This window comes from Podarcis muralis, chromosome 4 (genome assembly GCF_964188315.1).
Source record: "Podarcis muralis chromosome 4, rPodMur119.hap1.1, whole genome shotgun sequence".
Classification (NCBI taxonomy): domain Eukaryota; kingdom Metazoa; phylum Chordata; class Lepidosauria; order Squamata; family Lacertidae; genus Podarcis; species Podarcis muralis.
Genome location: NC_135658.1, coordinates 95,545,498 through 95,560,011, shown reverse-complemented (window position 1 = coordinate 95,560,011; position 14,514 = coordinate 95,545,498). Strand labels below are relative to the sequence as shown.

At 42.5% G+C, this 14,514-nt stretch overlaps 1 protein-coding gene and 1 long non-coding RNA gene across 13 annotated transcripts in view; both read right to left on the bottom strand.

Annotated features, from left to right (window-relative positions):
* LOC144327554 (uncharacterized) overlaps positions 1 to 14,514 on the bottom strand; it is a 98,083-nt gene that overhangs the window by 58,179 nt on the left and 25,390 nt on the right. The window lies entirely within an intron of this gene.
* MBNL2 (muscleblind like splicing regulator 2) overlaps positions 1 to 14,514 on the bottom strand; it is an 81,119-nt gene that overhangs the window by 58,179 nt on the left and 8,426 nt on the right. For 10 of the 12 annotated variants that reach the window (XM_028728319.2, XM_077927728.1, XM_028728325.2 and 7 more), the window contains exon 2: positions 1,270 to 2,036. In XM_028728319.2, coding sequence (XP_028584152.2) covers positions 1,270 to 1,443 — 174 coding nt within the window. In that variant the 5' untranslated portion in view covers positions 1,444 to 2,036. Of the gene's footprint in view, positions 1 to 1,269; positions 2,037 to 12,633; positions 12,865 to 14,514 lie in introns of those variants that run through there. The other 2 variants (XM_028728322.2, XM_028728320.2) reach the window with 2 other exon arrangements.

The following is a 14,514-nucleotide window of genomic DNA, read 5'->3' as shown; positions in this document are numbered from 1 at the left end:
TGTGCACCCTGTAGCATCAACTGACTATCAAACAGCTTTGGTGAAGCTCTACAGCTTCTGGGATGCTGGGTATGCTAAATGGAAATGTTGGGGTTTTTAAGAGTGAGTTTAGGGACGGAGGCAAGAGATACTGGGCTCTGACTCTCCTACACCTGGCCAGTTGACAAGGGAAGCAGCAGTATATCATCTAAAGGTGTTATTTACAGCAATCTGTGGCTAAAGGGGCTTGGGATGCTTTCACAATATGACAATATTAAACACTTTTGAATCTCTTGATTTTTCTAATCATCAGTTTTAATTCAAGAGGGGATTGAGTAAAGTTGAGTGTGCATCCAGCGCATCTAGTTTGTACATTCACATTAGAAGTTTTCAAAACATAGCCATTTGAGAAAGTGGCCTTATAGACAAGTTGTTCACAATGTATTAGCCTGTGTGTAAGAATTACCTCCACATTGTGGAGGCTGACAGGAGGGAGGTAAGGCCAGAGCAATTAAAGCTGCAGAACAGTGGGCAGTCTCCTCTTTTGATAGTACTTTGGGAACACAGGAGCTTATAATTATGTAAATCAATTTATTACTCATGGCATACTAGGTGACGCCACAGACTTTGAGCTTCACAGCTACAAGGAAAATATGCAGTCTCCCCCTCCCCTTCTTCTTCAAATAAGATACAACACAAGCTGAATTCAGACAACACCTCAAATAAAAGGAGTGTTGATCTAGTTTGGATGCAATGGAAAACCCATGTTTGGCTTTCGTTAATAGTTTCAGGCTCATGTGTTCCCCTTCACCCGCCTCCATTCTCCTATTCCCTCCTTGACTTCCTAGTCCAGGCACAGGCAAACTCAGCCCTCCAGATGTCTTGGGACTACAACTTCCATCAACCCTAACTAGCAGGACCAGTGGTCAGGGATGATGGGATGGGAAAACATCTGGAGGGCCGAGTTTGCCTATGCCTGTCCTAGTCTGTGGAACACCATAGCCTGCTGTTCTATCCAGACCAGACTTTTGAAACACAGACAGCAGTGAATTTAATTAAGCTGGGTATAGAGAGAGGTTGGGAAACAAAAAGAGGGAAGTTCCAATCCATGGTTTGCCTCCTGTACGTTTGGAAGCTCACATCGTAGTCTGGATTCTAAGCTGCTGTTAATACAAACCATAATTTGTATCTAATTTACACTGCAACTATTAACAGCAGCAGTATCTTTAAAATTACTTAATAAACCATTATTTCTTGCCATAAACAAGACACAGAATGTTTAGTTCTTACCTTTAGGGAATCGAAGCAGGCAATAACTCTTCCATTTTCAACCTGGCAGCTTTTGGGTGGATGTGCAAATTTACATTCCTCATCAGAGCGTGAACAAGTTCCTCTCTGAAACTGCCTGCACACTTCTAATGTCAGCCATTTTGTATCTCTTACAGGAGCAACATTCAAAGCCATGGTGTACAATTGATTTAGATTTTGAGAGTTGCTGTTAATGAAATCACCTCGAGTTATGAATTCCAACAACTCAGGGAAACCCTTTCAATGTGAATAGCTCCTTGCAGCAATGATGTAATAAATGCTTCAGAGAGTCCAATGCGCACGAAGCTGAATGAGACAACTATTTATCAGCAAGCATGTCAATCATCAATCAATATGTGCCACTTGTAGACTTTTGGCTGCACAATATTCATGCTCGGTAGCATTTCTGGCTGTAGAAAATGTGAGTCCCTCGATGGTTTTGTTGACACCGTTTTGTTAAGCAAGTTTTATTTTCATGCAATGGCATTCCTCAACAACCTTTTAGCCCACTGTGTCCTCTTTGTTGGCATTGATTACACGGAAAGAGCTACACATTCAGCAGTTTTCATGCCCAAACTAATATTTTCCTCAGGCTCTGTAAATGCAGGAGTCAGTTTTGCATCAAGTGGCTGGCAAACTGCTGCAGATGACACATAAGGTAAGAGCTGGCAGAGAAATCGTTCTGGAAAAAAGCAGACGAATTGTTTCTTCTACGAGTGACTTCAGAAAGGCACTTACAATGCATGGACCTGTGAAAATAAAGCAGAAATCTTATTCAAACAACTTTCAAATTACCTGTTGTTTTTCGCCCTATCTAAGTAGCTTTATGGCGTTAGCTGCTTCTTACAATGTGCCACAGATTTTTAAAGCCAAGGATATGTAAAGGAAATATAGCACAAACTGCACAATGAGCTAATCTCTTCATCCTTAAATGACAAACACAAGTTTTGCAGGAAACACTCGTTCTTTTTTTATTATTATTAACTAGTCACTTTCACTATCAGTATCAGTTGTAAGGTTTTTTCCACCTCAGACCTGCTAACACAAATGAGCATTTTCCACTGTTACTTGATATTTACCGTATTTTTGGGCCCATAGGACGCACCTAGGTTTTTCCCCCCTGACCCCAGCCCCGAGAACAGCCTGCTATCCGCAAGCCTAGGGAGCCCGGCGGGAAGTCGTGCCAGTCTCCCCAGGCTTGCGGAGAGCTGCGCGAAGCCTGGGCGCACTCTTCAGTGCGCCCCAGGCTTCAGAATGCAGGCAGCTCTGCGCAGCCCTCGGGAGCCCGGCGCGATAGGACGCACACACATTTCCCCTTCATTTTTGGAGGGGGGAAAGTGCGTCCTATAGGGCGAAAAATACAGTATCTTGGGGCTAGCTACATATTTAAAAATTAAAAATATAAAACAAATTACTGATCATTCTAGTCCTAGCATAATGCAGATGAACATGCTTTCTATTCAGAAGGCTCTATAACAGTTTCCAGTTCATCATTTTACTACTCACAAGGCAATCCTATGCATGCTCAGTGTTTAGGGCTGCAGTCCTAGTTTGCATTATTTAGCAGCTATCTCCAAGCAGTCTGTCCTCATTTCCTCAGGAGGTAAAGGCCTTCTCTGAATGTGCCTTCTTCCAGGAAAAAAATAGCGTTCCTCATCTCTTAGGAGAGACAAAGTCTGTAACCCTAAATAGATTTCATTGCAAAACATCGTGACTGGCACCACAGAATGTAGGGAAAAGTGTACTAGGAATCAAATGGATGGAATTATTTTGCAAGGCTCATCAAGCTTTGTTTATTTGTTTTTTTATTTATAATGTTCACCTACAAGTAACAATTTCATTAAAATGAACCACATCTTCCTTGCCAGGATTACTTAATCTGATCCACTGATCCACTAGCCACTATAAGGTAGGCTGGGGTTTTTTAATGTGCTATTTACAGGATAGCAATGAGCTTATTAAGAAAATCTATTGGGTTTACTTCAAAGCTGGCTTTATATTATAATAGCACTGGTGGCGTTCAGGCCATGTGGGAAAGCGGGACGAAAAATCTACCACCAGCTGCGAAGGAAGGAGGGCCCATGTTGCTACAACGGCAAAAACTCTCCAGAAAAGAATTCCTTTATGCAAGGCTGGATAATTGTGTATTGGGTCAGCTTAGTTAATGTATTTTGAAATCTGTTGTGACAAGAGAAGGCACCCCTTGTGCCCCGATAATGGCAGTGAGGATTCATCACAGGTTGTTGTTCTGCCAACATCATCTCCCTTCCCATCATGGGTAAATCCTTGAACTGGTCCTTAAGCAACAGGACAGGGCGGCTGTACCTCTCCCTAGGACGCTGGGACCTTCCTGGGTGTGGTGGGTTATCGTGCTCCTCTGTATGGTGATGCAGACCATGGGCTGCAGCAGACCCTTCAAAAGGGTCTGAAGGATTCAGGGCTTTGCAGACCCTCACATCAGCTGCAACGTTCTACCAGGTGAGCTGGGAAGAGCAAGTCTGAGGGTCTTCGGACTTTGCGGAGTGGTCATGGCTTAGCCATGGCCTTTGATGCTTTTGAATTATGGTGCTGGAGGAGACTCTTGAGAGTCCCATGGACTGCAAGAAGATCAAACCTATCCATTCTGAAGGAAATCAGCCCTGAGTGCTCACTGGAAGGACAGATCGTGAAGCTGAGGCTCCAGTACTTTGGCCACCTCATGAGAAGAGAAGACTCCCTAGAAAAGACCCTGATGTTGAGAAAGATGGAGGGCACAAGGAGAAGGGGACGACAGAGGACGAGATGGTTGGACAGTGTTCTCGAAGCTACCAGCATGAGTTTGACCAAACTGCGGGAGGCAGTGGAAGACAGGAGTGCCTGGCATGCTCTGGTCCATGGGGTCACGAAGAGTCGGACACAACTAAACGACTAAACAACAACAACATGGCTTAGCAACAGAGCACATCCAAGGGGCCCCAGGTAGGGCTGGAAAAGAGTACTATCTGAAAACCTAGGAAGTTACTTCCAGGCAGATAAACAATACTGAACTAGATGGACCATTAGTCTGACCAGCTTCTTAAAGTCACTTCCGTGGCAACTCCACCCTCTCAGGGGCAGGCAGTACAGCACCAAAGTGGTTCTTCTCCCTACTTGGGACAGTCATTTGCAAAACAGTTGTGCTGGGAGACGGATGCTCTCCTCTGCGGCAATTATGCCACGGGGATCCTAAATGCTCCATTTTATCCCCCATGCTTTTCAATATCCACACAAAACTGCTTGGAGATCCCTGTGGGAGTCCAGCAACACCTTTTTCTTCTTACACAATTCTTAGCATCATTACTCTCTTCCTTTTTGTTATGATTTTCTCTGCTTCATTCAGAAATGATCTAAAACTGGTCAACCCCGTCAAATGCACATAAAATAAACTTCTGTACTTGTTGGGGCTACACTAGCATTACACCCGTGTCTTGACTAACACACGTTAAGTGTGAAGGGCAGATGCACACCAACAGCCGTCTGCACATGCTAACAGCTCTAGCTGGCTGGAGGTCCCCTTCTGGTGTGCATTCAGCATTACAAGTCCACAAATTATACCTGCTTGAGAAAGTGGGCAGCAAACGCAGGTATGGCATGAAGTGTGAAGCTGTTCTAAACAACTCATCAGAAACAAATCTCAAAGAATCTGCGGTGTATCTAATGTTAAGAACAGAAGACACGATCATAGAATGAAAGAGTTGGGAGGGACCGTGAGGATCATCTAGTCCGACCCTCTGCAATGCAGGAATCTTTTGCCCAATGTAGGGTTTGACCCCACAACCCTGAGATGAGCAGTCTCATGCTCTACCAACTGAGGTATCCCTAGATGAGATTCCTGTATTGCAGCGGGTTGGACGAGATGACATTTGGAGTCCCCTTCAATTCTATGATTCTTCCCTTCCAATTCTATGCTTCTAAGATAACTCGCCTAAGAGTAGGCCAAAATAAGAATACACACATATTAAGGTAAAAGTTAAAGAACTTCGAAGTCACTACAATGTGTATAGGGGCTTGCTTGTACACTGAATTCACTGCAGAGAGACATCCATTCTTTGTTGGGATGCGCTTTGAAAAGCCAACCGGTTATGGCCAATTACGTTTAGCTTACCATACTGGTTCACGTGTCATGCCCACCTAATCGACAAATGATTGGGAATGTTCCACAAGTTTGTGCAGTCCTTGTTCTGCCCCGTCCCCCTCACGCGCAGCAGCTTCATCCCTCCCTTCTGTGATTTGCAATAACCAAAGCTTGCCAATGCCATGCAACTTAAGGCCAGCCCTAACCAGGACCGCTTCCAAACCTACGTCACACTAGGATTTCAATTTCAAGCAAGGATTTGGAAGCAGTTTGTGAAATCTTTAATAAAATCTGCTGCCTTAGGTCTACTCTGCCTGTGGGTTTGTCGGTCAAGCCCAGGCAAGATGTAATGGATAACAACTCTTGCAAGTGGAAAGTGATCAGGCCAGTCTGGTTAGTTTCAAAGCCATTAGTAACTCGCTGCAAAAAGGCACATTGCTTAAATGAGGGTGTCTTTCCTGATGCCACAAAAGCAAGTTAAAAGAGTAAGTAGGCGTATGCTATGTTAGCAAATGCAAACTTGCAACAGCTCTGAAAGTGGAAAGATTCTATAGGACACCTTTACGATGAGGTCTGATTTAAAGGTTACCTTTGCTGGGCGGGAGCTGCCTCTCTGGCTGTGTACACACCACATGTTTAATGCACATTGAAAGCACATGACTCCCCCCAAAGAAGTCTAGGAACTAAATGCTGGAAATTGTAGCTCTGCAATGGTTAAACTACTGTTTCCAGGATTCTTTGAGGTAAGTCATGTGCTTTAAATATACAGTGTGTGTGTGCCATCTCCAGATCTCAACTCCCTTGAGCCCTGTTTCTTCATCCCAGTCACGTGGGAGAGTTCAAACTGCTTAGCTACTATCTAGTAAGTCCCCACAGAATCTGGTTTCTGCTGTTAATGTCAGCAGTACTTCATAATTCTCATAGGATTTGGACATAGGGAGGTTTTTTGGTGGTGTGAAATCCCATTGTGATGAATTGGCTCAACCATCAAGAAGGTAATATTTCAACTGAGCCGGGAGATAAATAAAAACCAAAGACTTCAGTATAAACACACTTCCTAGGAAGTAAGACCTGCCAAAATTATTGGAAATTATTTTCCGTGTAATCACAGTTAGGATTAGGATCAGAGTGTAAAGTATCCACAAATTCTCCAAGCCAATAAACCCAATTGAAATCAATGGGATTTTATATATTGGGGTTTTAATATGCGTGGTTATTAAATTACAAAATGTATATAATGGTCTGCATCCCTTGTCAACTATTGAAACATGTTTTGAATGGGTACATATGTAAGGTTAATTCGTGCTTCACCCCAGGTAATAGGAAGGAGTGAAGGGAACACAGGAAAGAATTTACCATCAGAAGCTAAAATTAAATTAGCAAAAGAATGGCAATTAAGATCAATACACTCAAGGGAGCAACAGCAGAGCACAGTATATCAAAGAGATGATATGCGGATATTAATTAATTCATGCAGGAACTCAAATTGTAGATATGCTGTTATTTACCAATTACCAGATGGATGTTTGCGGAATTCGAGGACATAAGGCAAATTTCAAATCTTATTTTTGCACGAGACTGTCCTCTCTGCTTAATAGTAGTTTTATTATATCAATGTCATTCTTAAGTATCCATATATTGTATTCTAAATTCAAATACCACATCAGCAAATACCACCTAACAACAACAACAACTACTACAACAACAACTCCAACTAGTATCTTTATATTAAATGTATTTTTGTGTTTTTATACTGTAAACGCCCAATGATCCTTGGGCTGAAGGGCTGTTAATTAATTGATTGGATTGATTGATTGATTGATTGATTGATTGAATGTAGGTGCACATAAGCCCCATTAAATTCAATAGGGCATATACACAAGTTACACTTCTCTGAAGTCTCTCAGCCCCACTCACCTCACAGAGTGTTTGTTGTGGGGGAGGAAGGGAAAGGAGAATGTTAGCCGCTTTGAGACTCCTTAAAGGGAGTGAAAGGCGGGATATCAAATCCAAACTTTTCTTCTTCTTCGTTTTCCAAAAAAGCTAATGCACTAATGAGATATAAATCAAAAGGCCAAAGTCTTGCCAGACCAAAGATTTTAAGCATCTATTGATTTCAGTGCAAGTTATTTAAACGCATGGTTAATATTCCCATTAAAATCAGTGGAACCGGATCATGCCCCAAGAGTCAACACGATAACATGCAATAGCAAACCATACCAATTTCCACCATCACTCCCTCTCAGTGGCGTAGCGTGGGTTGTCAGCACCCGGGGCAAGGCAAGTAATTTGCGCCCCCTAACCCGTGGATTTGCGCCCCCTAACCTGTGGATTTGCCCTAACCCCAGATGTTGCGCCCGGTGCGGCTGGCCCCCCCTGCACCCCCCACGCTACGCCACTGCTCCCTCTAATATCAGTGCATAAATGAAACCTTCATGGTTGCCAACGAATTCTTCTTATACCTGCAGGTGAATACGGCACCTGGCATTTGGAGTACCCTTCCCTATTCTAAACATAATGTATTCTGCTAGCGGCCTCAGGCAACATCCATCACGAGTAAAAGCAAAGAGTGTTAAATACTTCTGGAACAGTTTTTTTCAGGCTAGCATGCCTTACCTCAGTGTCCACATGTATATTTAGAGATGTATATACTTCACATTTTCCTCACACTACTTGAAGTTAAAAATATACTGCCAAGTTCTCTTGAGCTGTGCTTTCTACAATGAGAGCATTCAGTGCCCACCCAATGAAGGGCACACACCTTGGTAATCACAGACTTTTTGCCACAAGCGTTCTAGCACAATTTCCTGCCTAACAGCAGGACTATCCATTCACAAGTCTTGGCAGTCCAGAGCACAATGTGCCACAAGCAGAGAGAGCTGACGCACTGCACAAAACAACTTAGAAAGCAAATAGTTGTTGATGTCTCAGGCAAAAGGACGGAGGCGCATGTGACTCCTGCTCAGTGGTGTCCAGCCTATATGTACAGACAATTCTTTTCCAAACTAGTCAGATCCCCAGAGGATCATGCAAAAAGGAAATTCTGCATGACGCAACTCCATCGCATCCCAAGTACTGCGACATAGGGCCAATTCACAGAGTACCATCATCCTAATAAAGGTTGTCTCGACCCAAAACTGTCACTAGAAGAATGAAAAAAAGCTTGGGTTTTAGGTAGCTACTACTGCAAACGTATGATTCAGGTGCACTATATCTTGCTTGCCTTGCCCAGTGTCCTCCACAAGGGGAGTGCCCCAGCTACTATTGTTACAGCGCATCCCCACACTTCATGCTCAATTTCCTTCCCATTTGCTATCACAGTGGCTGCTTTCCTCCAAGTCTGCTTTCCATTATTACTGCTGCTGTTGTTGCTGCTGCTGCTGCTGCTGTTATTGGCATCTGTCTCAAGAGACAATGGAGTGCACCTCCACGGGTGAACATTAGCAGCACCAGTGACCTACCTGGGATGCAAACCTGAGCATTGTGTATGGAGGTCCTGGGCTGCCCAGACAACAAAGGAAACCAGAGCAACACGTTTGGCAACAGCTTGGCTGCAGGATTTTCCAAAAGGAGGCATGTAAGTCCCCATCCAACTGTCTTAGGGACACCACTCTGAATTTGTGTAGGGTTTACTCCTTAGCCTTTTCTTCTCCCAAAGATATCCTGTAAAGCGGTGGAGGTTTAGGACCAGAATTTTCCTTCTCTTATATGGGCTGCCTTCTCAGGTTGATGAGCCCAATCTGCCCCTCACTAACCTCTATGGCATGTGCCAAAACTGCCTTCTTGACCATTGGACCCGCTATTGCTTTTTCCCACTCCATCTGCTGGAGCCTATCTTTGCATGTAGGGGAAATCCCTAACTCACTAAGGGTTTGAGACCCATCAGCTACCCACACCTGGTTTAGCCAGCCAGTTGAAGCCTTTCCTGGTGTGTGGCCGCTGTCACATACTGACAGCTTCTAGGAGCCACAGGTGAGAGCTGAGTGCATAGTGGGGATCAGAGGTGCTACTCCTCCCCTAACACCCCATACATCATTCTTCTTCATCATCATCTTCTTCTTCATCATCATCATCATCCTATCCCTCCCCCAAAGTCCCAGAGCAGGTTACAACATTAAAAAACAGTATTAAAAACATTTTAAAACAACTTACAATTACCAAAAACAAGGTGGGTCCTAAAAATATACACCCCGAGTGTCAAAAGCCAGTTAATGCAGTACGTCTTCAGAATTTTCCGCAAGCTGTATAATGAGCATTCCAGACCTACCTCTGTAAGTAGGGTGTTCCAAAACACAGTGACTGTCACAGAGAATGCCCTCTGTTCTAGTCACTACTGCACCAAACCTCTGCAGGCAGAGGAACTACCCTCTGTTGACCTTAGTCCCCAAGAGGGTCTGTAGAGAAGGAAGTGTTCTTTCATATATTTGGGGCCTAGGTTGTTTATGGTTTAAAACACTAACATGAGAACCATGAATTGGGCCTGAAAACGAGCTGGCAATCTAGCCCCAAAGTACTAGCACTACGTGCTTCCTCTTATATCTACTGAAAGTGGTATTTGCCACGATGCCGTGTAAAATGCTGAAACACTCCAAACTAGTCTTCCACAACCTTTAGACGTTTTGAACTGCAGTTTCCATCATCCGTGATTACTGACCACACTGGCAGAGGTTGGTGGAGGCTGTAGAATCCAAAACATCTCAAGGTCATCAGGTTTTGGCTATGGAAAGTTATTTAAATTATATATTAGATATATGTGACAGATATCTTACGTATAGATAACACTAACAGAATTCAAATAAAAACTTAGGTCTTGTTTATTGTTAGGGTGGCACCTTATCTTCATCTTGGACTCGTAGATTTGGTGTTTCAATTTATCCATCAGAGCTTACATATAACATTAGCCAACGAGTTGCATAGTAGTCCTCCCTTTACATTCTTTACAAGCAATCTGAAGTTGGGAGAATTAAAAAACAATGCCATACAAGGAGCTACAATTACAGGGGAAATGATAAAATGATCCACTGGGATGAGTGGGTTAGGATCCAGCAGATCACTGGCTGAGAAGGGAGATTCCTGGCACAGCTGGGCTACACTGTCTTAACTCCCTCAACCTCGGCTCAGCCAGAGATATGCCAGCGTATCTCCTCCATCCCAGCTTACCTGAGATCCAGTGAATCGTAAACTGGAGAAAGCCCTGAAAATGGGGTGTTCTGGGGTGTGGTGGGACTTTGTCTGGATTCTAAGCCCTTTCAGCTCAGTCATATGAACTGGCAACCCGGAATAAATCAAACCAGGAAAAAGGGAAATGTAACTAAAACACTATTTAAAGGCTTGTTTTTGCTCTACCAGGCTCAGGCCTGGTAGCAACAACCCCACTCTGCTTAACAGAGTTTGGATCTGGTGTAACTTTAAAACTGGCTTACTTTATGGCAAGCTTGCTTTATGCTGGTGTAGAATTACTCCTTAAGTATTCCTAAAGGCAATTCTTTTCTCCCCCCCCCCTTTTTTTTTAGTAATTTCAAAAAGGCACTGTTCTAAAATAGAAAAGCAGCCTATATCAATATCAACCTTCCAGAAGCCTCTCTGAACAAATGAAGGCAATCACAGAGCAATCCTACACATATCTACCCAAAAGTCTCATTGGGTTCAATAAGGTTTACTCCCAGAAAACTGGATATATAATTGCAGCTATATTGCACCAGCTATATTCCGATCAACACTCTGCCATATCAGGAAGTAAATGATAGGACAAATGAGAAGTTAAGCGACTCCTCACTTAACAGATACTGTACAAGAAAAATCCCTTGCGCATTTGGATTAACTAAAAATTATGTGCAACTTTGTAAAGATAGGCACAACATTTTTCAGTGAAACAAAATAGGAACATTTCTTAAAATTACAGAGATGTTGCACTGCATAGAAGCAACTTGATAAATCTTTAAGTACATGCCCTAAAAACCAGACAGTTACTATTCTGCTTTTGCAATACCAGTTTGTTAGGTAGCAGCTAAATACGATATTATAGTTCAACTCTGAAAGCATGCTCAGTCTGAACTCCTTTAATTGAGAAATGTTTTGAGAAATGAACTGTATGCTTAAATAGCTATGACAGATCATGAATTAGTATTTTTCATGCTTCAGTTTTAAAAACCTTCATCATAAAATCATGTGTGAGTAAAAAACAATAGTCAAGAATGAAAAAAATGAGACAAATGAACAACTAACAACCAATTTCCGCAAATTAATTTCTTCTTGAACACAGTGGGTATAGAAGACAGTGAAATTAACAGTAAACTCTGCCTTTCCAAACCCAACTTTCTATTCAGAAGAATCAGAGTCTTCCATCCCAACTGCAGCTTTCCCCAATCTCGTAAGTGAGAGTATTCAACATAAATCTCCTCTGTTGCTGCTTGTAGCTAGTTCTTATCAAGTAAACTGACATGTCTCGGCTTTAAAAGCCAGACCTCCTCATTAAATTATTCTGCTGGCTGTGTGTTCTCATTAAAAATGTATATAGATAAGATATCTGCAGTAACTATTACTAGCCTGGCCATTTCTGTTTTATATAAGGGTTCTACTGTACTGACAACTTTGGAAATAACATGACAAGTTTGAAAATAACACTCCAAATCAATCACTGCTATCAAATCATGGAGACGTACATTGCAATGGGCCACGATTTCCACTGTTCTTTTGTGAAGAAACAGATGCCTTTTAGAAATTATGGCCATTGCCAAATTTTGGCAGGTAGTTTAACTAAAACAATCACAGGCTTACCTGGGAGTAAGCCCCATTGAACACAGCGGGGCTTATTTCTGACGAAACTGGCACAGGGTTGTGCTGTTAGTTTAAGCTGACATCCGCCCGCCCGCCCCCCCCAAGACAGAATGTTTTATTCCATGAACTCCTTTCGAATCTGTCTGTTGCAAAGTTCATTAATCCCCTTCCCAGATTCAAGGTTCTTGGGATTCATTTAGACATGCAATACTTTTTGGAAACATTGACTGCTTGTTTCCCCACAAAAAAAATGTGTTATTTTTCAATAGATCTGTCCCATCACCCTATAGAGAGACAGGATCACTTGAATTGCTTCACACTGAATTCTCTTAATAAAACACAAACATCCTACAGAGACTCTTTGTACATGGGGGGGGCGTCTCTTTTTCTGCCCCTCTAAGCAACACATATGGTATGCAGCATACTGCAGCAAACTCTTTAAACATTCAGTAAAAGAAAACCAGCCTCCTACGTACCTTGTGTTGCTCTGTCTATCTGACACTTAAATCACGCAAACAAAACACTCTAATGCAATAGCGGTCCTATCTTTTCGATTGCATCATGACGATGAACAAATCTCCGGTGAAATAATTACGGCTGCTTATTTTCTCCCGCCTCTCTGGAAGCCGTACGCTTTATCTGGGGATTTTCCTTTCGATGATGAAGCAAAGGCAGCCTGAACTCTGTTGGTGAACAACTGCAGCCCTTCCTTCCAGCAAAATCCCTCCCAGTCCACTGTAGCCAATCACACAGAAGTTCAGCAGCTCTATTGGTCTTAAACTGGTTGGAATGCATTGACTGACAAGGCAGCGCAGCTTGCCTAATGTGCAAAAACAATGCGTCCACGCCAATGAGAAAGGAATCTCCCTGGAAAATGGTGTTTCTTGAGAAGGTAAAATGACACCTCTACAAGAAAACAGAAATGCAGGAAGCGGGGAGGCGAGAAACACCACCAGATGCCCAGGTACCGATTCAACTGCAGGCTGATTTGAGAATGCTTTGAAAGAAAACACATGAGAACATGCACGCAAATACTGAAGGAAATAATTTACATTTTAAAATCAGACTAAAGAGTCAACACCACCAGCTTTCCCCCCCCCTCAGAAGCAGTAGTGCTGGCATGTACAGGGTTATGGGTAACAGGCTGCCATCTGTTGGTACTGAGATTTGTTCGTGCATATTAATCCAAGTAATGTAACCTTCACTTAAAAAAAAAAAAAAGGTTGCCAAAATAAAAGCTGATGAGTTTAGACAAGCGGTTTATAATCTCCACATTCAATGTGGAAATTGCATTTTTTCTTAGAAAGAGGTTTGCCACAAACAACTTACTATAGCATTACCTCATTTATTTAGCTTCTAAATTTGAAAAAGAGTCCAATGTTATATTTTTTAAGTTACATTCGGCACACATGAGGTAGGAAAATACCTGAGAGACTGTCTCCATCCCTACAGAATTATATTTTTTTTGGGGGGGAGGGGGTGTTAAGATCAGCAGAGGGTTCCCTCTTGGTGGTTCTGCCACCTTCAGAAGTTCAGGATGTGGCAGCCCAGCCACAGAGAGGGCACACCTGTGCAACTAGCTCCCCACAGAAGCACAGCTGGCACTTTTGTTGCATAGTTTCCTTTGCATGCTGAGGACGCATCGCCTGATGTTTGATAGCTGAGATTCAGAGCCGTAGCCAACTAAATTTTACTCAGAGTAGGCCCACTGAAATTAATGGATCTAAGTTAGACATGCTCATTAATTTCTATTGATGCACTCTGAATTAAAACTAACATTGGATACAACCCGTATAATTTAGGACTCGCTCAGTTTTTCTGTTGTTAATTGTTTTAACTTATTTTATATTGTTGCAGCTTGCCCTGAGACCTACTATCAAAGTAAGAAATCCTATAAATATATATAAAACACATATATATATAAAACACATATCTTCCAATAATTTGGATGCTGAGGTACAGATTGAGATATAATTCCTGTGGCACAATAGAGATGTGTTTTTTAATTAGCTCCCGCGATTTCTTGGCATGGCTTGGTTGGTTGGTTGGTTGTAAATGGCTTCAGGTTGCCTTGGACAAGATAAAGAGACTAACAAATTTAATAAATAAGTATTATTATTATTTCCTGAGAGTTTCGCTTCATGGAAAAACTAGCACCTGAAGAATAAACAGTTCCTTTATGTTCCTTCCTACACTACAATGATCTATAAGGGGTAATACATACATTCAACAAGATAATGGTCTAGAGCAGTAGTTCCCAAACACTCCCCCCCCCCCCCCGCATGGACCACTTGAAAAATGCTGAGTGTCTTAGAAGACAACTTGTTTGCCTGTTGCAATTTTACTTCTCATACGCT